Here is a 23,581-nt window from a genome sequence, read left to right as displayed (position 1 = left end):
TGCACGAGAGCCTGTTTTATGAAGCAACACAGAGCTTTTTTGTGTGTTCATAACTCCACAACAGACAGGTGTGCACTGATCTTATACTTTGGAGGCCCTGATATATTCCTCCAGATACTCAGTGGTGCCATAGACCAGTACTTCTGAGGGCTACAAAAGGAAAGAGATTGAATCTCTATTAACTATTTGCAAGTCTGTTTTATAGAATTATAGTTTTCACTATAGAAAAGATAGATAGATGCCATTGAATCACTGGAAATCCAAGAAGAGGCCTCTCTTTTAGCTTTGAAAATCAAAGGCTTCTCTTCTGGAGGGAAGTGTTGAATTCACAAACTCGATGGAAGTTATAATTTATCACTAGACAGATAAAAGGTCCTCTGGTGGGGACCTCTTTGAGAACTGGCAGTTCACATAAGCAGTAGCTTCTATTTCCTAAACTGAATTTGTCATTCCATTGTATCGTTTTGACCACAGGTGCTTTTATTCAGTGAATTGATTGATTAGTATGTGTAAGGACTTAGCAGTAGAATAAATGCTGCCTAGTGACCACTTAAGTGCTAAGTATTTGATCTCCTGTGTGAGTTATTCAGACCAGCTGCTTCTCCTTTCTTAATTAATTGCCTTGAAGCCATTTTGTTGTTCACATATTTGCAAAGAAAGGAAAGAAGGTATAACTGTACAATCACTTTGTAATTCATTACATTGCTTAAGTTTAATGGTAAAGAAACAAAAAGTAGGGAGCTAGCATAAACTCTTACATTATCCACCAATTTCACACACCTATACTCTTGTCCTACTTGAAGGGAAGTTAATAGAATTTAGTATTTTTGCTATGAGTTCTCATGATAAACATTGTGCACAAAAGAGCTTCCTTTCTTATGCAGATCAAGGTAAAATTCTGATCAAATGCCTCCAAAAAATTCCAAATTCATTACAAAAAAATTTCTTTGAGCAGTGGAAATAATCTAGGAGTGAACTGAAAATATCTAGTTTGGTCTAACCAGAAGACAACATGGATAGTACTTTCTAAAAAAAAAAAAAGATAAAGAATATTTTTATAATAAATAAAATAACTTTGATATAGCTTTTTTTTAATTTTTTTTCAACGTTTTTTATTTATTTTTGGGACAGAGAGAGACAGAGCATGAACAGGGGAGGGGCAGAGAGAGAGGGAGACACAGAATCGGAAACAGGCTCCAGGCTCTGAGCCATCAGCCCAGAGCCTGACGCGGGGCTCGAACTCACGGACCGCGAGATCGTGACCTGGCTGAAGTCGGACGCTTAACCGACTGCACCACCCAGGCGCCCCAGATATAGCTTTGATATAGGAACAGACATCCTGGCTTTTAAGCCCTCATATCTATTCGAATTTAGTGGACTGTAGATTTTGAAAATGGGTTCATCCACTGAAAATGTGCTATAAATGTACTTTAAGAAGCTATGCCTTATCACTGAGATGTCAAAAACATTATCTCTTAAAACCAAAAAACCAAAAACATTATCTCTTATAAGTAAATTTTGGCATATTTTATTTACTGTGATAATAATTAAAATAATAGTGTCTAATTATCATAATGGAAACCTTACAAGCAGTTTTAAAAACATTAGCCATATGAAAGAGAGCCAGAAAATATATATTAACTCAAACTTATTGATCAGCCTTTTCTTTTCCCTCCTTCATCTGTTTTTACTTCTCTTGCTGGCTTTATTGCCAGGGTAAACTATCTATTACCAGAATTACCATTTTAATGTAATAGAAAATAATTTAAATAATCATCTAATTGCATTTACCATTTAGTTCTATAACAAGTGAATCTAAGCCCCAATATAAAATATAACAATTCCATAGTAATTTTAATGGAAGGGGAGAGGGGTGAGAGAAAGAGAAAAAGGGACAGAAGGAGACAGAGAGATTGAGTACATAATGTTTTGCATTTCCTTTATAATGTTTATATTAGGGCTACTGTCTAATTTCCATTGTTGAGACTCAGTGATTATTTTGTTGTTATATTTTTAAAAGAATGTATGCAATTTTGAAAAAGAAAAGCAAAGCTGGAGGCATCACAATTCTGGATAAAGCTGTAGTGATCAAGACAGTATGGTACTGGTATAAAAACAGACACACAGATCAATGGAACAGAATAGAAAACCCAGAAATGGACCCACAACTATATGGTCAACTCATCTTTGACAAAGCAAGAAAAAATATCCAATGGAAAAAGTCTCTTCCACAAAGGTATTGGAAAAACTGGACAGCAACATGCAGAAGAATGAAACTGGACCACTTTCTTACATCACACACAAGAATATATTCAAAATGGATGAAACACCTAAATATAAGACAGGAAACTATCAAAATCCTTGAGAACAGAGGCAGCAACCTCTTTGACATCAGCCATAGCAACTTCTTACTAGATATGTCTGGGATGCAAGGGAAACAAAAGCAAACATGAATTTGCCTCATTAAGATAAAAGGCTTCTGCACAGCAGAAAGATAAAGGGTTAGTATCCAAAATCTATAAAGCACTTATCGAACTCAACACCTAAAAACCAAATAATCCAGTTAAGGCATGGGCAGAAGACATGAATAGACACTTTTCCAAAGAAGACATCCAGATGGCTAAAGACACATTAAAAGATGCTCAGTTTCATTCATCATCAGGGAAATACAAATCAAAACCACAACGAGATACCATCTCATACCTTCAGAATGGCTAAAATTAACAACACAAGAAACAACAGATGTTGGCGAAGATGTGGAGAAAAGGGAGCCCCCTTACACTGCTGGTGGCAATACAAACTGGTGCAACCATCCTGGGAAACAATATGGAGGTTCCTCAAAAAGTTAAAAATAGAACCACCCTATGATCCAGCAATTATACTACTAGATATTTACCTAAAAGATACAAAAATACTGATTCGAAGGGACAAATGCATCCAGATGTTTTTAGCAGCATTATCAACAAGAGCCAAACTATGGAAAAAGCCCAAATTTCCATCAACTGATGAATGGATAAAGAAGTTGTAGTAGACATATATAATGGAATATTACTCAGCCATAAAAAAGAATGAAATCTTGCCATTTGCAACAACATGGATGAAGCTAGAGTGTATCATGCTAACTGAATTAAGTGAATCAGAGAAAGACACATACCATATATGATTTCACACATATGTGGATTTTCAGAAATGAAGCAGATGAATATGGTGGGGGTGGGGGAAAGAGAGAGGCAAACCATAAAACGGACTGTAAACGATAAAGAACAAACAGGGTGGCTGGAAAGAAGGTGGGGGGGCGGATGGGTTAAATGGGTGATGGGCATTAAGGAGGACACTTGCAATGAGCACTGGGTGTTGTATGTAAGTGATGAATGACTAAATTCTATTCCCGAAACTAATATTATACTATATGTTAACTAAATGGAATTTAAGTAAAGACTTGAAAATAAATGAATGAATGTATGAATAAATCAATAGACAGATGAATTAATGAGGCTCTTCTTCCCAATAAGGCCAGCTGGGAGAAAGTAGAGAATAGAAATTAATAAAAATGTGCCTTGTTTCAAAGCCTTAATGTGTACATTACCCACAGAAATTTCTCAGAAGCTGAATGGTGTATTTATTTATATCAAACTGAGAAGGAGGACCTTGCTCAAAGTATCCCCTGATACTAACTTGCTTTCTGGTACTTATCACAGAAACTTTTTATAAGTCCTTTTTAAAAAGATAATATAGAAATTACAAATTTACAGCATAACTTCAAAAGTACTAACTTTAGACAGAGGGCTGGAAGGAAAAAATTCATATTGCTGTAAATATTTTAGAAGTATTTTGGGAGCATGTTGGCATTTGTAAGATGTAAGAGTGGCCCAGACTGGTTAGATTATGCATCCATGTAGTTGTTGCTTCAAATAAAGGGAAAATGAAGAAGAACTGTCTAATTGGGATGTGACAAGTTGTTAACACATGGTCCCATTGGAAGAAGCAATCCAAGGAGCATTTACTACCTCTTTGGAATTTACTGCCTCAAGAGAGTAACTCTGCATGATTTCTTTCTTTATTCTTTATAAAGATCATGGGAATCATTATGGAATTAAATTTTAGTGCCTCTTTTAACCTTTGATGTTTTATGATGCACATAAACTTTTAAGCTTGGTTCAAACGTTTGAAAATCATCCAGAGGAAAAAAGACATCCTGATACATGGAGGTGGTGAAATCTAATGGGCATTTAATCTTTTTTAGTCCTTTCAAAGTCTTTGAATTAGGTATCATTTCTATTTTCCAAAGAAACTGAGTTTCAAAGGGGTTTAAATTATTTGTCTGGTAATTGGCAAAGTCAGGGTCTGAGCCCAGATCTCTGATTTCAAGGCTGGGATTACTGATTGCTCCTCAAGAACTAGGTCTTTGGAGCTGTTTTAAAAAGAGTTTGGAAAGCTCACATGGGAGATGATTTGAGTAACTTCACTTGTTACTCCAGTATGTTAAGCAGTCCATTACTGTCATTAAAGTCTTTTTTTTTTTACTGTCATTAATGTCTTAGCATCTAGTAATTTGGGTTTTTTTTTTTTGAGGGATCAGAGACATATCTAGACTTGAAAGGTCACAAGTGAGATGAGACTTAAAATAACTGTAGAAGTGCTCATGCCTGAAATGCTACCTGCTTCTGGAACATGTGACTCATCAGCATGAAAAGTTTGAAAGATTTCTTTTACAAATGATAAGACATAACAATGACTAAGACTGCTGGGAAATGGGAAGGAACAAGGTGTTTGAAAATGGATGGTTGTGCCCTGTTTCTTATTTGAGATAAAGACTGGCCTCAGTGAACTTTTAAAAATTTCACAAAAGACTTTACCATTGAGTCATAGCTCATCCAGATGCTCTAAGACAGGCCCACACTTCCCATTTAAGAACAAATATAAACCCTTATCCTTATTTACATGGAATCTGGAGACTTAATGTCCCAAACTCTAAGCCTAGATATTTGACAAACAGTTTAGACAAGAATCTAAAGTTAACCAGATGCAAATTTCTGCCAAGCCCTTACTATATAGCACAAGGGAGCTAGATCACAACTCTGACATAAGCACACATGAAATTGAAGGTAGTAAATCGAGTTTCGAAATAATTACTTGTCCGGCAACACAATGCTATAGCAAGGGTGGGGGAGGAGAAAAAGAAACCCTACGTCTGATCCTGGTGGTGCCACCAACTGCAGCTTAATTTCTGGCAAGTTATTTAACTTGTATGAATCCATTTCTGCACAGATGCAATGAGAGTGCTGAATTACTCCCACTCCAGCCCTAATATTGTGAGTTTTCATTCATCCGCATCTTAGGTAACCTTCCCCTGAAATTTATGTGTACTGTCTTAGTACCCACCTCTCTAAATTGATTGGTACCTTTTGTATGAGAACTCGACGAAAATCTTTTAGCATTTTTTTTTTTACTTGCTCCTTTTTAGGATTATTTGGGAGCTTGCATTGTCCTCACTGCTTCCATTGCATCCATCAGCGGGTCTTCCAATTCTGGATTGGTGGGCTTGGGTCTTCTGTATGCACTTACGGTAAGTATGGATGAAAATGTCTCTTTTCATGTGGTGTTGGAGGTGCTTTCTATAGTCATCGTCAGTTCTTATTCATGGACTTAGAGGAGCAGTTTGAAATTCATAATGAAATGACATCTTGCAAATAATGGTAGGATGGGGCACAAGCTCAGCATTTTAGGACAGTGTGGATTCAGTTCTTATACTGTGAGTCAGTTTTTAGAAACTGCTCAAACTTTATGGTGAGAGCACTCCCGAGGTGTGAAATCCCTGTCCTAAGTCATTGACAACCCATTCTGAGAAACTAAAATGAATATGAATATAAATGAGAGAAGTACAAACAGGTAATACAACTTGTGCAGGGAAGCAGGGGACAGTTTACACAACACTGACATTTGAGGACACTTGAAGAAGAGTGGACACTTTCTTTGCCTGCTTTATCCCATGATACCCTCCCTGGTCTCTGATATCTTGCAGCACTTATAAGTCATAGCACATGATTTACACTAACTGTCTAAGTCATCCTATCCTAAAATATCCAGTGATTACAAAGATTGCTACTTTATTTTAAACGTGTTAACTTTTTTGTCACCTGACACAGATAACCAATTATTTGAATTGGGTTGTGAGGAACTTGGCTGACCTGGAGGTCCAAATGGGGGCAGTGAAGAAAGTGAACAGTTTCTTAACTATGGAGTCTGAGAACTATGAAGGCACCATGGGTATTGTTCCGAATATTATTTTGTTTCACTTAAGTGTTTATTTTATATAAATGATAGTTGTGTGTCAGACACTGTCTTTTTTGCTTTTGTTTTCCACTTTAATATCCAGAGAATCCCTTCTCATCTTGACTTTGCTTTATAAGGTATACCTGAAATAATATGACTACTTAGGCCTGAAAAGTTTTGGATACAACCAGAATCCAAATAGATATTATTTAGTAATATTTAAAGAGAATTATAAAAAGTATTTGGACTTTATTACATTAGTTACCAGCCTAAACTATGAACTATTGTGTTTTCTTTCTCAAGATCAATTTAACTTAGATGTCAAGAAACTTGGATCTTAAAACTACTCACTGAGATTCTCAGCTTTGCTAGAATAAAATTGGCAGGAAATTCAATACTGAAGACGGAATGATCTTTCTTAATTTCATGCTTAAAATGCATTCTTCTGCCTAAATACTTCAATAGCTATCCAGATCTTCAAGGACAGAACCCAGATAAGTTAAGCTAAGATCACTAGACTCCTCATTAGTCGATCCTTACCCATCTACCCTAGTCCAATCTCTCATCATCTATCTACACACCTTTTACTCTGGCCGTACCAACATACTATGGTTTCTTTCTATGGTTTTCTTTTTATCTTTTTTTCTCTTTATATATATTTGAAACAAATTTCACCACCCCTTATCCTTGTAAGACTCATCTCAGCCACCATCTCCTCTGGAAACCCTCCCGGAACTCTCAGGTTACCACCACATGTGCTCCCAGAGCACCTTGGGTTGGCCTCCATCACTGACTCTCCTTGCAGTATTGCAGACACCAACTTACTTGTATGCTTCCCCCAGGACACAGTGAGCACCATGAGGTGTGTCTTTCATCTCCATATTTCCAACACATTGCACAATACCTCTCACATTTTAAGTACTCAGATGTTTCATGACTGACTGACTGAACAAAGGAATGAATAACTATCTTAAAGAGAATCAAGTTATGGAATGCAGAAAGACATGAGATAGTTCAAGCTCCAAAACAAACACAAAATAACTATTTTGAAAGTTCTTAATCAATAGGCCTTTACTCTGAATGTAATTTTAATTTTAAAAAGGCATAGCATTTGGTTCAGTATTACTTTAAATTTACCAAAAAAGTATATGTTTGTATGTATAAATGTATATCAGTATGCGTATGTTTCTTTCTGTCACTCTCTCCTTCCTTTTCTCTCTCTCTCTCTGTCCCTTTCTCCCTCCCTCCATTCCACTCTCTCTTCCTCTCTCTCTGACTTCCCCTACTCCACCCTCACCCTCCAGACCCTTCTCAAGTTCCAGAACATTGGCCACAGGAAGGGGAGATCAAGATTCATGATCTGTGTGTCAGATACGAAAATAATCTGAAACCTGTTCTTAAACACGTCAAGGCTTACATCAAACCTGGGCAAAAGGTATGGAATTCATTGCCATTTGTTTCATACAAAACCTTTGATGGAGCCATTTTATCACTACCTAAGCTCTTCAGACATCCAGCCAAGTACATTCTCACTGGGCTCATGTAACACTCCTGGTACTTTACAGATCAAATTATCTACATAAAAGAGAGGGGAGATAGGATCAGGATAAAATACATGTTCTCTAAGTTATATTGCCATTCATTAGTCTCCCACGAAGATCAGGGAAATCAACAATACATGTGTTTTTCCAAATTTTTGGCTTCTGGCTCAAAGCCATATTGGACATCCCCTTGAGAAATTTTGCATTTGTACTAGCTCTAGTCCCAAAATGGTTTGTTTTAGTTACTTTAAAAAGAGAAAATGTGCAGAAAAAAATTGAATCAGTCTTGTTTGTTATAATATCATCACTTCTAAGATAAAGTTGAATACTTACTTATTAGACCAACAATACACTAAACACAAAAATTAAGCCATAAAGGAAAAACAACACAACCATATACACATCAAAAGAGCTAGAATGAAGTCATTGAAGATTGGTGAGGATTCTATGTTTTCATCTTAATGATAATACATAAAGGACCCCTAAGAAAAGAATAATGATTTATTATAACTATTTAAATAGAAATGCAGTTTCACCATGGTATCTTGTCTAAATTAAAACTACTTTTGCCCATTTTCTGTGTCCTCTTCTCTTTGGGTGACATTTGCTTTTTTAGGTGGGCATATGTGGCCGAACTGGCAGTGGGAAATCGTCATTATCTCTGGCTTTCTTCAGAATGGTTGATATATTTGATGGTAAGTTACTAACTCAGTTTTTTTTTCATGACTATGTGGTGATTTTCCTTAAAAAAATGCAACATCAACTTACCTAATCCTGCAGAAATAACAAACGAATATTTATAAGGACTTTGTGTCCTGCAACCCATGGCTTGAGGTAGGTGTCCCAGATAAACACTCTAGAAGTAAAGAATGAACATAGAATTGCTAATAAAATTATTAGCCTTGAACTCAACTCTAGAGACTGTTGTTGAAGAATTCTAATAAACTGGTAAAACGAAAACAGTGCCATCCATTTTGAACAGCAGTAGATTCAGGTGGCATTTTAAGAGAAAGGAATAGGGGAAACTAAAAATATATCCATTCCCATCAAAGGAAAAAAATGCAAGGAGATAAGTAATCTACATTATTAATTTTGCTGCATGACTCTTACCATCATCTTAGTAACATGGTTTAATGATGTTGAACATTTTGTGAGGCAGCAAAGCTGCAAACTGCCAAGCACATGTTGAAAACATACAAAAATATTTATGCATCCACAAAATTACTAATAATATGATACGTGGAAATAATTTAATCTTTGCTTTAGAAAAAATATGTCACATTATTTAGTCTATCAAGTGGCCTATAAATAGCCCAGCACATAAGCAATCTTGAATAAAAGGGGATCCAGCAATGTGCTTGATCATGAGCTCAAGGAAGTGCTTCCTATTATTATCTGAAATGATTATGCTGACAATTGTAGTACTTCACATTTTTATTATACTTGACAGTTTATATTACTTAATGTAATCTACACAACAGCTTTGTGAGATAAAGAGGTCAGTTTATGAACAGCACAGATGAACAGGAATTGAAGTCTCTTCAGGGTTTAGACTCAGAAGCAGAGTAGGCATCAGCCACTGGGTTAGCAGCCTGCCCTTCCATGGCAAGTAATAATACACAGGTACTTTGAGGACTTTCAGTGGCTTTGCATTGTAAGTCAATGACATAATCCAAAGACAATTGACTGACACTTTTCACTCAAAAAACAAAAACAAAAAACCTGTGGCTGTAACTGTACATATTAGATTAGCCTTTTCCTTCCTCACGAATCCAGAAACATGATTTTAGGCTCCATGTGAACTATCAATGACTGATTCTCTTATTTAGTATTAAGCTATTAAGATTTTAATAGATAATGTGGTACTCCCGAAAGAAAGTTTAAGTTGATCACTTTGCTTCTTCTTGAATCTAAATCTAGCTGGAAAAGGGACTCCCACCTGCCATTTTTCACCTGGCCACTCATTTCATAGGGCAATACTGTCTTTACACAAAGTGATATGATAAAATAGCTTATCAATCTGAGGAAAAAACATCAAGATTGCACAAGTCTCTGATAAGTCTAAACACAGTATGGAGAAATTCATTAAAATTTGATTTGTATGTCATAGAATTTCCTTTCTTATTTGCAAAGCAATGTTCTGTTCAATCAATACAAGAGTAAATAATTTAGATAAAAATCACTGTCTTCAAGGAGTTATTATTGTGGTTAGGAGGAAAAGACAATTAAAACAGATAGGTAAATGTATATAGAATATCTTGTGAAGGAAAATAAACAGGGAAGGAGGGTAAAGGAATATCGGAAGAAAGAAGACCCATTAAGGAGAAAAAGTACTTTTGGTTTGTATGAACCACAGAAATTGAATAGAAACTGAGAATCTCTTTAAGGGAAAATACATAAGATAAAATATCACCAAAATGTATATTTTTCTTAGAGATGCATAATGATGTTTTTAATACTTAAATGGAAAGCTTTATCTTCTGAGTTTCAACCCTGAACCCGGCAAGTACTTTCAATTTGTAAACAATATTGTTTTTCTTTTGATTTTCCTACGTGCTTATAATTTTTGTTTCTCTTTAACAGGAAAGATTGTCATTGATGGGATAGACATTTCAAAACTACCACTGCACACACTACGTTCTAGACTTTCAATCATTTTGCAGGATCCAATACTATTCAGTGGTTCTATTAGGTAGGTGATGTATTCAACAGAAACCTGTATGCCTCAGGATTTACCTTTTGGCTCATGGGAGGGTTTTACTCAGAACTGTTTTTCAGGTAGGTGTGAATGATGTTATCAGGATGATAAGATCAGAGAGGTACCTGGCTGGCTCAGTGGATAGAGCAAGCCACTTGATCTCAGGGCTGTGAATTCAAGCCCCACATTGGGTGTGGCCCTACTTAAAATACAATTTTGTTTTTAATTAAAAATAAAAAAAGCAATAAAACAAACAAAATAAGGATGATAAGATCAAATATTCTGACCAACAGTTTGGATTGGGAAACCCTAGAGTTGCTGAATTAACCTATAGAAGCCAGTCCCTTATATATTTCTAGGAGCTCTGCTCTTTAAGTTTGACTCCACAAAAGCTACTTTTTCTTCTGTACTTGGAGCAGCGATTGTTGACAGGCATTTCTAAGGTGTTCTACCTTTACAGATATCCTGCCTATTGCTTATGCGTCTGGCCTGGGCTCAGCAGATATTAAGTTCAGTGAATCCCTTGGCTCCCCTATCCCTCACAATTACTCTTTCAGCCAAAATTGCTTTTAAGAAGCCGCTACAATCTTCTCGATACCTGGTTTATGGTTTCCCACAGTAAAAAAAAGAAAATGAAAGAAAGAAAGAATGGCAGTATCTAGGTATCTACTATCTGCTAAGTGCTTTGAATATATTGTCTCATTAAATCTTCAAAGCATTGCTCTAGTATACATATTATTATCCTTATTTTACATACGAAAATTTTAAACCTCAGAGAAGCTCTAATTTGTCCATGTTTATACACTTAGTAAGTGGTAGAACTCCAATTCCAAATAATGTTCGTCTGACTCCAAAGCCCACCATGGCATTATCTGCCGGGTCATGTCTCTCATTCCATACATCCTTTGTTCTCTCTGGCTCCCCTCCTCTACCTTAATTACAAAGAAGTATTTGCCACTTCTTTTTGTCTTGAAGAGAAAATGTATGTAAGATTGCTCAATATTCAGCTGTAAAATCATTTTAATTAAAAGTTGTGTAGGGGTACCTTGGTGGCTCAGTGGGTTAAGAGTCCAACTTTGTGCTTCAGATTCTGTGTCTCCCTCTCTCTCTGCCCCTCCCCCACTCACACTCTCTCAAAAAAAAGAATTTTAAGAAAATAAATAAAAGTTGTGGATGTATCAAGTTATTTAGTGATACCATAGTGGATTTCTATCTCTGAATATATTTATGATGAATACTACTATTGTGGTTGGTGCAGCACAGCTCATCTAAGATATCATTATATGTTCCCATATAATCATCAGTTCTGTGGAAACACCTTACTAGACATTATTCAAGTTACATTAAACATAATATGAAACTGGATAAATCCACATAATGAATTTTACCATGTCATGTCTCACATATAAATATACTAACTGTATCATCAAAAAACATTGTTCATAACATTGAGGTCATTCATTTATTCATCAAACATGAATTGAATGCCTGCTCTATCCTGAGCACTGTTCTAGGTACCAGGGATATAATAATAACCAAAACAAACAGGACTTAACATTTTTTTTTTAGAAAAAGAGAAACCACACGTGTGTGAGTTCAGGGGGCCGGGGGTAGAATGAAAGAGAGAGAGAGAGAGAGAATCTTCTCTCTCCATGCAGGCTCCTCTATCCAAGCAGGCTCCATGCCCAGCACAGAGCCAACAAGGGACTCCATCTCACGACCCTGAGATCATGACCTAAGCTGATTTCAAGAGTTGGATGCTTAACCAACTGAGCCACCCAGGTACCCCAGGATTTACATTTTCAGGAAAGAATAGCAATAAGCAAGCATATGTAAAAATTCCTTTATTTTTATTTATTGACTAAATAACTTATTTCTTCCCCTACAGATTTAATTTAGATCCAGAGTGTAAATGCACAGATGACAGACTCTGGGAAGCTCTAGAAATTGCTCAGCTGAAGAATATGGTCAAATCCCTGCCAGGAGGTCTAGGTATATTTTCTAAAGAATACATTTATTTTAACATATGCAATTAATTCTATATATCTCTATCTATATTTTATGCTAGAATTACATAATTCATATTAAATCCCCTTATTTTTAAAATAATTTCCAAAAGGTCATTAGGACACTTAAAATCTAATGATTTGCATGGGATGCAAAAGGATGAACCTTATAACAAATTCCGTTCTATGTGAACACTCTAAAATATTCCTCTTAATACACTTAACTCTTCAGTCTTTTCACCTTTAGTGGTACAGGTCATTTTAATCAGAATATTTCCTTGTGATCATTCTACTCACATGATCTACATGACCTCTAACCCTCAGTAAATGAGTAAAAGGATTGAAGAGGCTACTAAGTTCAAAGTAGGAGGTACCATTTAGGAGCAGGCAGTTTCTCCACATTGGCAACCATTGTCTTTGTTCCCAGGAGGGACTGTTTCTTATATTTATGTAACGTAATTTTGTGAAGACATCATTTTCTATGACCTTGCTGCAGTATCAGTTTTAGCCACCTGTGTAAGGGATAAAACACATACTCAAACAATCACTGATATAAATTTAGCTCAAGAGTAAGGTAGACAACTTCTGGCAAATGATGACAGAATAAAACAACTTGAATAATGAAAGAAAGTGATTAACAAACCAAAACAACAAAGTGTACAATGCAGTGTTCAACTCATAAAAATGAATATTTATTGTTTTGGACTTAAAATCTGAACTCATTTATGGGGTGCCTGGGTGGCTCAGTCGGTTAAGCATCCGACTTCAGCTCAGGTCACGATCTCACCGTTCGTGGGTTCGAGGGCCGCGTCAGGCTCTGTGCTGACAGCTCAGAGCCTGGAGCCTATTTCAAATTCTGTTTCTCCCTCTGTCTCTGTCCCTCCCCTGTTCATGCTCTGTCTCTGTCTCAAGAATAAATAAACATTTAAAAAAAATCTGAACTCATTTAAGAAAGTAATCAGAAAGATCAGAGCTGGTTGATTAAATTAAATAGTAATAAATTAAATATTAATTTAATTTAATTATTAAATATTAATAAATCAAACATTTATTAAATTAGATTTTAATAAATTATTTTAACTATTTTAATGAATAATAAATAAATTTTATTTTATTTTAATTTTAATAAAAATTGTTTTAATAAATTTTAATTTTAATAAATAACATGTAGTTCCCATATTGGTTGTGTTGTGTTGGCATCTAGAAAGAAAATCAGCCTCCAAAATAAAACCATGTTTATTATTAGTTTATTTGGTTAGGAGGACCTACTCAAAAACAATATGATTTTAATTAGGTTCCAAGGCGAAGGCATCCCACAAAGAGAAATTGAGATAGCATGTCTTTAAGGGTAGTTTTATTGACCTTGCCAGTGTTAGACCGTGGGAGCAATTCCAGAGGTCTGGAAGAACTTTCCTATCATAATTTTTGACGTCTCTCATGGTAAGCCCAATAAGTCTACTTGAGAAATTGATAATGCGTATATACCCTTCTCGTGGTACAGACACTCACACCGTTAGTAGTTGGAATACAGGCAATGAAAACTTTATAGTCCTCTTCACTCACATGAAAGATGCATGCACCTGTTTTGAATCATGGGCATGATGTTCAAGGGTTATGGTACAGTGTAAGCAACAGGGGATTGTATTTACACAATGTAATTGAGTGTTGTTTATGCTCATTGTCCCCATAAAGATTATATCAACTGCTTGATAAAGATCTGGTTCAGGCCAACTCTGATGAAGAATATTCATCACCTCCATCACCCTCCTTATTTATTATGTAAATTAAAATTTGGAGAATAAAGGCATAGCTCCCAAGCGTGAAAAATTATAAAAATTTGATGCAATGAAAATATGATCAATAGAAATTTACCTCCAGGACCCTAAGAAGAAGTGTTTGAAACCTAATAAAAGAGATGTTTTGGAAACAGAATTTATCTTAACTTCATAGTAGGACAGTTTATGACATATGGATGAAAGCAAACAAAAATGATAATGAGGATGTAACATTCATCTATCCATACAATGTTTTATTCAGCCACTATGTCAGATGGACACACTGATGGACAAAAACAAACCCAGTCCTTAACCACATGGACCTTACAGTCCAGTGGGATGGTATAATGAAAAAAGAATGGATAATAGAGTCAAGAATGTTCTGTTTCTCATCAAACTCTACTACAAATTAGCTATGTGATTACGGGCAAGCCACTTCATTTCTCTGGGCCTCAAATAATTATAATAAATAATCCCCCTTGATAATTATGTTCAATAATTAAATGACCTCTAAGATCTTCCAGTCTTCAAGATGCCGAATGTATTTTATATCCTAGTATAAGGAGGTAATTTACAATCTGTTGTCAAAGATAGGATGGCCCAGGATCATCTTCATTCCCAAAGTAAAATTCCTCTTTGCCCTCCCACTATGAAATCTTCGCAGCAGTACAGTGAGGTCCAGCGTGCTCTTGTAGGACATAACTATTTTCCCCTACTTTGCTCATGGAAAATGTTAGTAGCATTTCTTTAGTGAAATCCTTGCTTCTCTCTCTGATGTAGATGCAGTTGTCACTGAAGGTGGGGAGAACTTTAGCGTTGGACAGAGACAGCTGTTTTGCCTTGCCAGGGCCTTTGTCCGCAAAAGCAGCATTCTCATCATGGATGAAGCAACAGCTTCCATTGACATGGCCACAGTGAGTACATTATCTATGCTTTTTAAATTGAAGAGTTGGAGAGACACATGTAAAAATTACAACTTATTTTTCCCCAACTGGGTTCAGAATCCTCAGTACTGTTGTTTTGAGTATCTTCTCATTCATTTCTTTAATCAATGGATGATAACACATTGAAAATTATGATAAAGGAGACATGACACTTTTAAAGCAATTCCTACTACCAGTAAACATAAAATCAACTTGCCATCACTTTTTGATAAATTCTTTTTTTAAAAAAATTATTTTTGAGAAATAGAGAGCAGAGAAGGGGCAGAGAGAGAAGGGGACAGAGGATCTGAAGTGGCTCTCTGCTATCAACACCGACGTGGGGCTCAAACTCACAAACCATGAGATCATGACTTGAACTGAAGTCGGACACTTCACCACCTGAGCCACCCAGACACCCCAGTTTTTGATAAATTCTTAAAGCAGTAAAATTCCAATGCTCAGTTGACGACAGTACTGTACTCAAGTGTTCAAGTCTTATGCCATGGAAGTTGTAAAATGAAGTATGCAAATTTCTATTTAATAGAAATTGATAAACAAAATCAATCATTATTTTCTAAAGCAATTTGAAGAAGAAGGATTCACTAGAACTGACAGTGGTCTTCTCAGTGTGATCACAGGAACAAGCCAGAAACTTTAGCTTTTGAAATAAATTATTTAAAACTGTTAAATACACCCAAGAAGGATCTGTCTAGAAGAATGTGATGGAGTGGAGAAAATGTCACATTAAACCACAAACTGTATGAGCTAGCAATTAATGTTGTTCTTTTACAAGTTAACTTGATATTAGACGTTTGGCATCAGAAAGGACAAAAATAAAAAACATCCACAAACGTATGGTATTCTCTTGCTGCACACTTTAGGTTGGGTAAAAAATATCCAGACATATGAAACAGTTTCAAGATTATTAAGAGTCAATTATACATGGAGATGCTAATTTGACATCATTTCTTTCTAGTAATTCTAACCAATTACAGAAAGTTGTATCTCCTTCTCAAAGTTAACATAATTTGAAGCATATAAAATAGTTTCTAATTAAGCCAATTCACTAAATAAACATAACTACATCAAAATTAGTATTAATTACTAATTATTTATAATATTGGGGATTATCATAAGTATAATATAGCCTTAAAAGAGATGAGAGAGAAAGAGAGAATGAATTAATGGGCAATAGGCCACCTTAACTGGAAGGAAGTCTTCATATTAAGACTTAGGAGTCTTAGGAATCAGGTTGCCTGGGTGGCTCAGTCAGTTAAGTGTCTGACTCTTGATTTGGGCTCAGGTCATGATCTCATGATTTGTGGGATCGAGCCTCATGAGGCTCTGCACTGACAGCATGGAGCCTGCTTGGGATTCTTTCTCTGCCCTTTCCTGATTGCTCGCTCTCTCCTTCTCTCAAAATAAATAAATAAACTTAAGAAGACTTAGGAATCAAGTTTTCCCCTAGGAGAGAGAGAATCATTACCCAAAACATCTTTCAGGGTATAATGGTAACTGTTTGTGGTAAGGATAAAAATGGTTTTTGCCTAGATGGTTCTTCTTTTATGGGTCAAAATCTGAATTGGGGCATGTATTTTTACTTTTTCCCTTTTCTAACCCCAAGATTAACACCATTTTAGGGTTTTATTAGTTTTGAATACATACTGTTTGGTATAACTCAAGTGAGCATTTCCATGCCCATTTAATTTCATTTTCCCCTTCCAGTTCCCTGGGTAACAAGTCTATCAGTCATTCTGGGTTGATCACTGAGTTTTATTGGCCTTTTGAAGACACATACAGAACCCAGCATAAGCTTGCTGCTGGCACTGCCCCCGTTATACCTTCCTCAGAAGACAAGAGCCGGGAATTCTCAGAAGCCTGGGGGTCTTTGGTCTTAGGGAGGAAAAGTATGGCAAGAAAAAGAAGTCCAGAGAAAATTCAGACTTAATTTATTTATTTTTTGACAGGAAAACATTTTGCAGAAAGTGGTAATGACGGCTTTTGCAGACCGCACTGTTGTTACAATAGCTGTAAGTATTGGAGACAGGGTTATTTATTCCTCTTTGGGTTTTGTTCCAAGATTCAATAATCTTAACTTTTGGGCAATTCAAGTATACGTACGTTGAATGATATATTTCTCTGCCAATGCTTCTGTATGTGTGAAACACACACACACATACACACAGCTATGCTCTAAAAGTCTTTATATTGTTTTTCCCCAAACTGTCTCCTCTGCCTGCCTCCCCTAATGATGTGATATCCTAAATTTAAGGATTCCAGCAGGAATGCCTGTGTTTTTTCACCAGACACAGATGGTAATTCACATGGGGTAATTCTCTTTTTGATAATCTAATCATCTGATGAGCAGTTTCAGAAGCAAAATTCTTCAAAATGACTACCAATTCTGCTACTACTTACACTTAATTTCTATGTTTCTATTCATTTAACTGTTTAAACAAGAAAGAAAGCAATGAGATACAGCTGAGGCAGATACTTTCTCTGAGCACCAAATTGAAGGATTGCTCACATCTTTGTATTTGTCATAGCTTACTTAATGTAGGCCATGGTTTTCTTCTTCCTGTCTGCAGATGGATGGTTTCTTGCTCGCATTTAGGCTTAATGTTTAACAATAACTTTTTTAAATGAATCACCTGGACATTTTCCGTCTTGCTGACTCTTGTCTTTCCATTTCTCTTTTCTCTCCAGCACCGTGTCTCTTCTATTTTGGATGCAGGTCTTGTTTTAGTCTTCTCTGAGGGTATTTTAGTGGAGTGTGATAATGTTCCAAACTTGCTCGCCCACAAGAATGGCCTCTTTTCCACTTTGGTGATGACCAACAAGTAGACCGTCATCAGCTCCTCTGCCAACTAGCCCATTCTCTGGTAGTTATCTAGTGGCATCCCCTCAGTCAGGCAGGACTAATGCAGGGATTAAAGGGGATGGGGATATGGTGAAGGAAATGCCTTTGGGGTATTCTCATGCAAATCAGCTCAACCTGCTGCTTCAGTTATGTTCAATACTTAATGAAGCACATGCATAATTTTAAGTACGTATATATGCAGGAGGTAGTATTTACGAAAACCCGAGAATCAGATTTACCTCTGTCCTATGGACCAATTTCACTATTCTTTGAGGATATATTGTAAGTGTCCTTAAAAACACTGTACATGTTCCTTATGTGCCCTGAAGATTGCATTATTTAATTTACAGAATTATTTATGTTTAACCGTTGAGTACTGGTAGCTATGTATGAAGTGCTTGTATGCTTCCATTTTTGTGACTGATACATGGGGAAAGAGAACCTTTTGAAGTGCAGCTTTTCTTAAAGTGGTAGGAAATGACTCCCATCAGGGCCCACCTTTTATACACTGGGCCTAGGTAAAGAAAAGGCCACTTTTTTCTCACTTTCCCAATGAACTCTGTCCTGGAGGAGAGTTACCTGATTAAGTCATTCACACTGGAGTGTGAAGGATTTAATGGGTGAGAGAATTAGCTAACTTGAAAAACAGTTCTCTAATATTTTCAAGAATTTTCTCCCTGGAGAAGGTAGGGAGATATTTGGGGGGAGAAAGAACTTCCTGTTGCCCCTAAATGAGCAGGTAAAGGGGTGGGAGAAGCAGACCCTTGCCTACTCAAAAGACTAGTTTTCTGTCTTCTGCATGAAGCATGGTATTGCTGAGTAGCCCCATTTAGTTCACACCTAGATTACTTGAGCATAATTTGTATGTCTTTAAATTTGTTTTTAATCTTTATTTATTTTTGAGAGAGAGAGAGAGAGAGAGAGAGAGAGTGTGAGTGGGGGTGGGGCAGAGGGAGAGGGAGACAGAATCCGAAGCAGGCTCCAGGCTCTGAGCTGTCAGCACAGAGCCCAACATGGGGCTGGAACTCACAAAGTACGATATCATGATCTGAGTCAAAGTCGGACACTCAACCTACTAGCCATCCAGGCACCCCATAGCAAAATTTCTATTTTTAACCAAAAAATTATGTTCTCTTTCTTATCTGCCTACATTCACTGAATACTTTTCATAGACTTCTGTATCTTTCACCCATTCTTCATTTCAAGACCACTAATGTAGTCACTAGGATACCTCCCCATTGGAACACAGAAAGCCATGGGTAGGATGAATTACTGTGGGACCAACTTCTCTTAACAGGCTCTTAACAGAAAGAGAAAACCACCAACTTGTGACAGAACCCTTGTAGAATGATTCTTAGCTATGTTAACAGTTACTATTCTTTCTTCCCTGCTAAAAGCTGTTCTGTTAATTTTGTTGACTGCAACTGAAAATAGTGAAAGAACTTCAAATGACAAATGTCTTTGGGTTCTGAAAGTAAGCCTTCATGCACGAAAATAGTGCATGGCATTTATTTATGAAAGTGATTTATTCTTCACTCTTAATTAATTTCTCTAGAGCATTTCAAAAATTGTATCAATGCTATTATAATTGACACCACAGTTTCTCAAGCAAAAAATATTTTTGATTAATTGAATAGACACCACATACATATTTCATTGGCCAAGATTTTTCCATGTTTTTATTTTTATTTTTTAAGTAAATGTTATTTTAGTAAAACAGGGCAATGTTTATAATATTCTATTTATGGATTTAAAGGCCAAATTCCTTTTTTAGCATCTATGATATGATGATTGAAGAATAATCTTTTTTGGAGGGAAAATACACAGCAGATATTAAACAATTCATTAACCTTAAGTTGTTTTTTTTTTTTCTAAATGCATGGGTATACAAGTGATTCTGATCTTCTCTCAAAAATAAATAAGCAGTATCCTACAAATTTTGGTAATTCCTAAATATATATCATTCAACATTTATTTATTATTGAGAGACAGAGAGAAACAGAACATGAGCGGGGGAGGGGCAGAGAGCAGAGGTGACACAGAATCTGAAGCAGGCTCCAGGCTCTGAGCTGTCAGCACAGAGCCAGACACGTGGCTCAAACGCACAAACTGCGAGATCATGACCTGAGCTGAAGTCAGACGCTAACAGACTAAACCACCCAGGTGCCCCTATATCATTCATTACTAGTCAGTAAATGATAGGTTTGTTATGGATATGTGAAATACTGGTATATGTTCTAAGCTGGCATCTTTATTATACTCCGTATATGTCTTTCTTTTCACCTTTAGCTGTCCACCTATGTCTCTTTGCTTTTCTGAGAGCATAAGCATTGAAACTACCCCATCTACATGGCCCAGGGAAGAAGATAGGCCTTTGTCCCGGGGATGGTTTTAGGTTGGATGCTGGGTTGTAAGGAGAAGGAATTTTGGAAAATTGTGTATCAGATAAACAGATGGTTTTTCTGGGTCCGTCACTCCCATCAGCATTCTGATGTTTTGACCTGCATAGTCCACATCCAGTATGGTAGCCCTCAACCATACGTGGCTATTGAACATTCAAAATGTGAGTGGTCCAAATTAAGAGATACTGTAAGTGTGAAACACACAGGATTTCAAGAACTTAATACTTATAGAAAAATGTAAAAGATATCATTAATAATTTTTAAATTGATTATACATTGAAATGTTTTAAATATATTGGCTAAAATATATCATTAGAATGGATTTCATGGGATGCCTTGCTGGCTCAATCTGTAGAGCATGCAACTCTTGATGTCAAGGTTATGAGTTCAAGCCCCACACTGGGTGTAGAGCTTACTTAAAAAAAATCAACTGGTCGATTCTGTGTCTCCCTCTCTCTCTGCCCCCCCCCCCCGTTCATGCTCTGTCTCTCTCTGTCCCAAAAATAAATAAACATTGAAAAAAAAATTTAAAAAAAAAATCAACTGGATTTAATGTAACTTCAAATAGATCTCACCTGTGTACTTATGGTTTAAAATGTGGCTTTTAAGAAATTTAAAATTACATGTGTCTCACATTTGTGGTTCACATTATATTTCTATTTCTCAGCACTTATCTTACCAAGAGAAGTGAAAAGCCCACAGCACAGACTTCTCCCTTGTAAATTTTAAAAATAAAAAAAAATAATAGTGTCTGACATTTAGTATTTGCTTGTATGTGTCAGACAAGGTGGTGATTTTTTTTTTTTACATGGATAATCTCATTTGATCCTCACCACCATTCTGTGAGGCAGGTACTATATTATTACCATCATTTTACAGATGTGGAACTTGAGACATACAAAAATTTAGTTTGTTGATCAGGATCGCACAACCAAACATGATGAAACCAAAATACAAGTCCAGTCTAACCTCAAAGTCCACGCTCTTAACCATAACACTAATAATGGTAGGTGAACAATCCTCTAAGGTACCAGATACTCCCTACAAAACAGTTTGATAGCAGGGTGGAAATATCTCATGCTTTGAAGTTAATAAGTCTGGTTTTAATCCTGGTTCTGCTACTTATTATCTATGTGATCTCCTGATTTTGCTTTATCTCTGTGAGCCACAGTTGTCTTGCAAACAAAGCAGAAAGAGATAACACCCACATTTGAGGAATGTTTTGATGATTAACAAGTATGTGTGTGGAGCACTTAATGTATAGCATATTCTCAGTAAGTGATAGTTTTTATTATTATTAGTTACTAATCCCAAAGCTTCTCTCCAAAGGGTACTAGGTGGAAAGAGAGAACAAGTGTGTGGCAGTGATGTCTAAAGACTAAAGCATGGCGTGTCTAAAGTCCCGGATAATTCATTCTAATACTGCATGCCAGAATGGATTTCCTCATATTGTGTTCCCAGAATTGAACCACCTTCCAAGGTTCTTCAGATGTGTGTTAGCCCACAAATTAGTTGGCTCCACACAAGAGATCGTTTTAGTCTAGACTAAATGATAATCCAACTGGTCCATGATGGTTCTTCTTATCATTTAATTATTTGACAAACAAAATTAGCCTCCTTACACATCCATGACAGTACTGAAACTACTATATTAGCTACACTCAATTTAATACAACCCATCCCAAACCCAGTTACACTGGCCAGCATTTAAAAGTATGTAAATAATGATATGTTAAATAAGAAAAAGAGGCTGTTTTGTGCACCTCCTAGTGCCCCGAGATAAAGAATTGTCCCTGAATAATCGATGAAATATGCATATTCCGTAGCTTTGCCTGTACCTAGAAATCTGTAACAAATACATGTTGTTTTTTTTTTCACTCACAGCATCGGGTTCACACTATTCTGACGGCAGACCTAGTTATTGTGATGAAGCGAGGAAATATTTTAGAATATGACACTCCAGAAAGCCTCTTGGCTAGAGAAGATGGAGTTTTTGCCTCTTTTGTCCGTGCAGACATGTGAAGGGATGTCTTGAAACAATACATGGATTTAAAATAATGCAGTCATAACCTACTTAATGGATCATCACCTTGACCTTCATAAAGTGGCTTCTTAAATTTTTACTCTTTCATAAAGCTTATTTGTTGTGTTGTGGGACTTTGTACTTAGTAACAATGTCACTTTACCTATGACACTTTACTGTATTTCCTATATGGATACTTCCTTTTTGTTTTTCTTTCCTAGACTCTACTGCTTAAATAGGTTCATTACTGATGTTTTTCTAATGATTAAGCCACTTTACCTTTAAGAATAGCAGGTTGCATTAAAACATGTAAGCTACTTTAAGTGGTAAGTCAACAGCTATATTTTCTCATAATTTTAAGTCTGTTAAATAGCTCTCAGGTATAGAGGTTGTCATGAGTATTCAGTATTGTTGTACTCTTATTTGTAAGAATATATTTTCCTTTTTGTTAGTGTCTCCAGTTTTTATTGGAAGAGGATTAAAAGGACAGGTTTTCTAATCAGTGAGAAAATAAAACACTCAAATTCATTATCTACTGAATGTGAATGTTCTGTGTTCATTAATATTAGTAATACTGATGCTTCCTTGACCAGTTTTTTTTTCCCCTCATCTAAATTGTTTTCTGTTACCAAGAAGTCACCACATTTATAGTAGCTTTGTAAAGCCAAAGCCTTAACTGGAAAGATCATAAAAAGAGTTTGGATATTTGAAAACGTATACTCAAGCTTCTGTTTTTCCCTGTCTAGTAAGGAGAGAGTTCTTAAGGTATCAGGCATAATGTGTTTTTTCCAGACTAAAGTTCAAAGAATAAATAGATTCAATCCTTCAGTGGCAGGCCAGCTAATGCTCTCTGTGATTTAACTCATCATTAGATGTGTTTATGATTTTGAGCCCTAAAATTCCACATTATTCAAGATTCAAATTTATATTTGCCTATATAAGTATATATATAACAAGTGTCTATTTCAAGATGGAAGAGTATACCTCTTTTTATGCACAGTGGTGTCACACATGTATCCATTTTGCTCTAATTTTAACATACATGTAAAAAGGAATCAAAATGTTATTTTAATGTTACTA

The 23,581-nt window shown here is 36.0% G+C and overlaps 1 protein-coding gene across 4 annotated transcripts in view; it reads left to right on the top strand.

The window, feature by feature from the left end:
- The window catches only part of ABCC9 (ATP binding cassette subfamily C member 9), a 130,535-nt gene extending 107,494 nt beyond the window's left edge, over positions 1-23,041 (top strand). For 2 of the 4 annotated variants that reach the window (XM_043563847.1, XM_043563845.1), the window contains 10 exons: positions 5,465-5,566; positions 6,147-6,267; positions 7,578-7,708; positions 8,431-8,509; positions 10,398-10,506; positions 12,401-12,504; positions 15,074-15,207; positions 17,184-17,246; positions 17,923-18,098; positions 22,363-22,475. In XM_043563847.1, the coding sequence (XP_043419782.1) occupies positions 5,465-5,566; positions 6,147-6,267; positions 7,578-7,708; positions 8,431-8,509; positions 10,398-10,506; positions 12,401-12,504; positions 15,074-15,207; positions 17,184-17,246; positions 17,923-18,060 (981 nt within the window). In that variant the 3' untranslated portion in view covers positions 18,061-18,098; positions 22,363-22,475. Of the gene's footprint in view, positions 1-5,464; positions 5,567-6,146; positions 6,268-7,577; positions 7,709-8,430; positions 8,510-10,397; positions 10,507-12,400; positions 12,505-15,073; positions 15,208-17,183; positions 17,247-17,922; positions 18,099-22,362 lie in introns of all 4 variants that reach the window. The other 2 variants (XM_043563844.1, XM_043563846.1) reach the window with 1 other exon arrangement.
- Positions 23,042-23,581: the final 540 nt, after the last annotated feature.

This window comes from Prionailurus bengalensis, chromosome B4 (assembly GCF_016509475.1).
Source record: "Prionailurus bengalensis isolate Pbe53 chromosome B4, Fcat_Pben_1.1_paternal_pri, whole genome shotgun sequence".
Taxonomy (NCBI): Eukaryota; Metazoa; Chordata; class Mammalia; order Carnivora; family Felidae; genus Prionailurus; species Prionailurus bengalensis.
The sequence above is the reverse complement of the archived record's forward strand: the minus strand, read 5'-3'. Positions and strand labels throughout refer to the sequence as shown.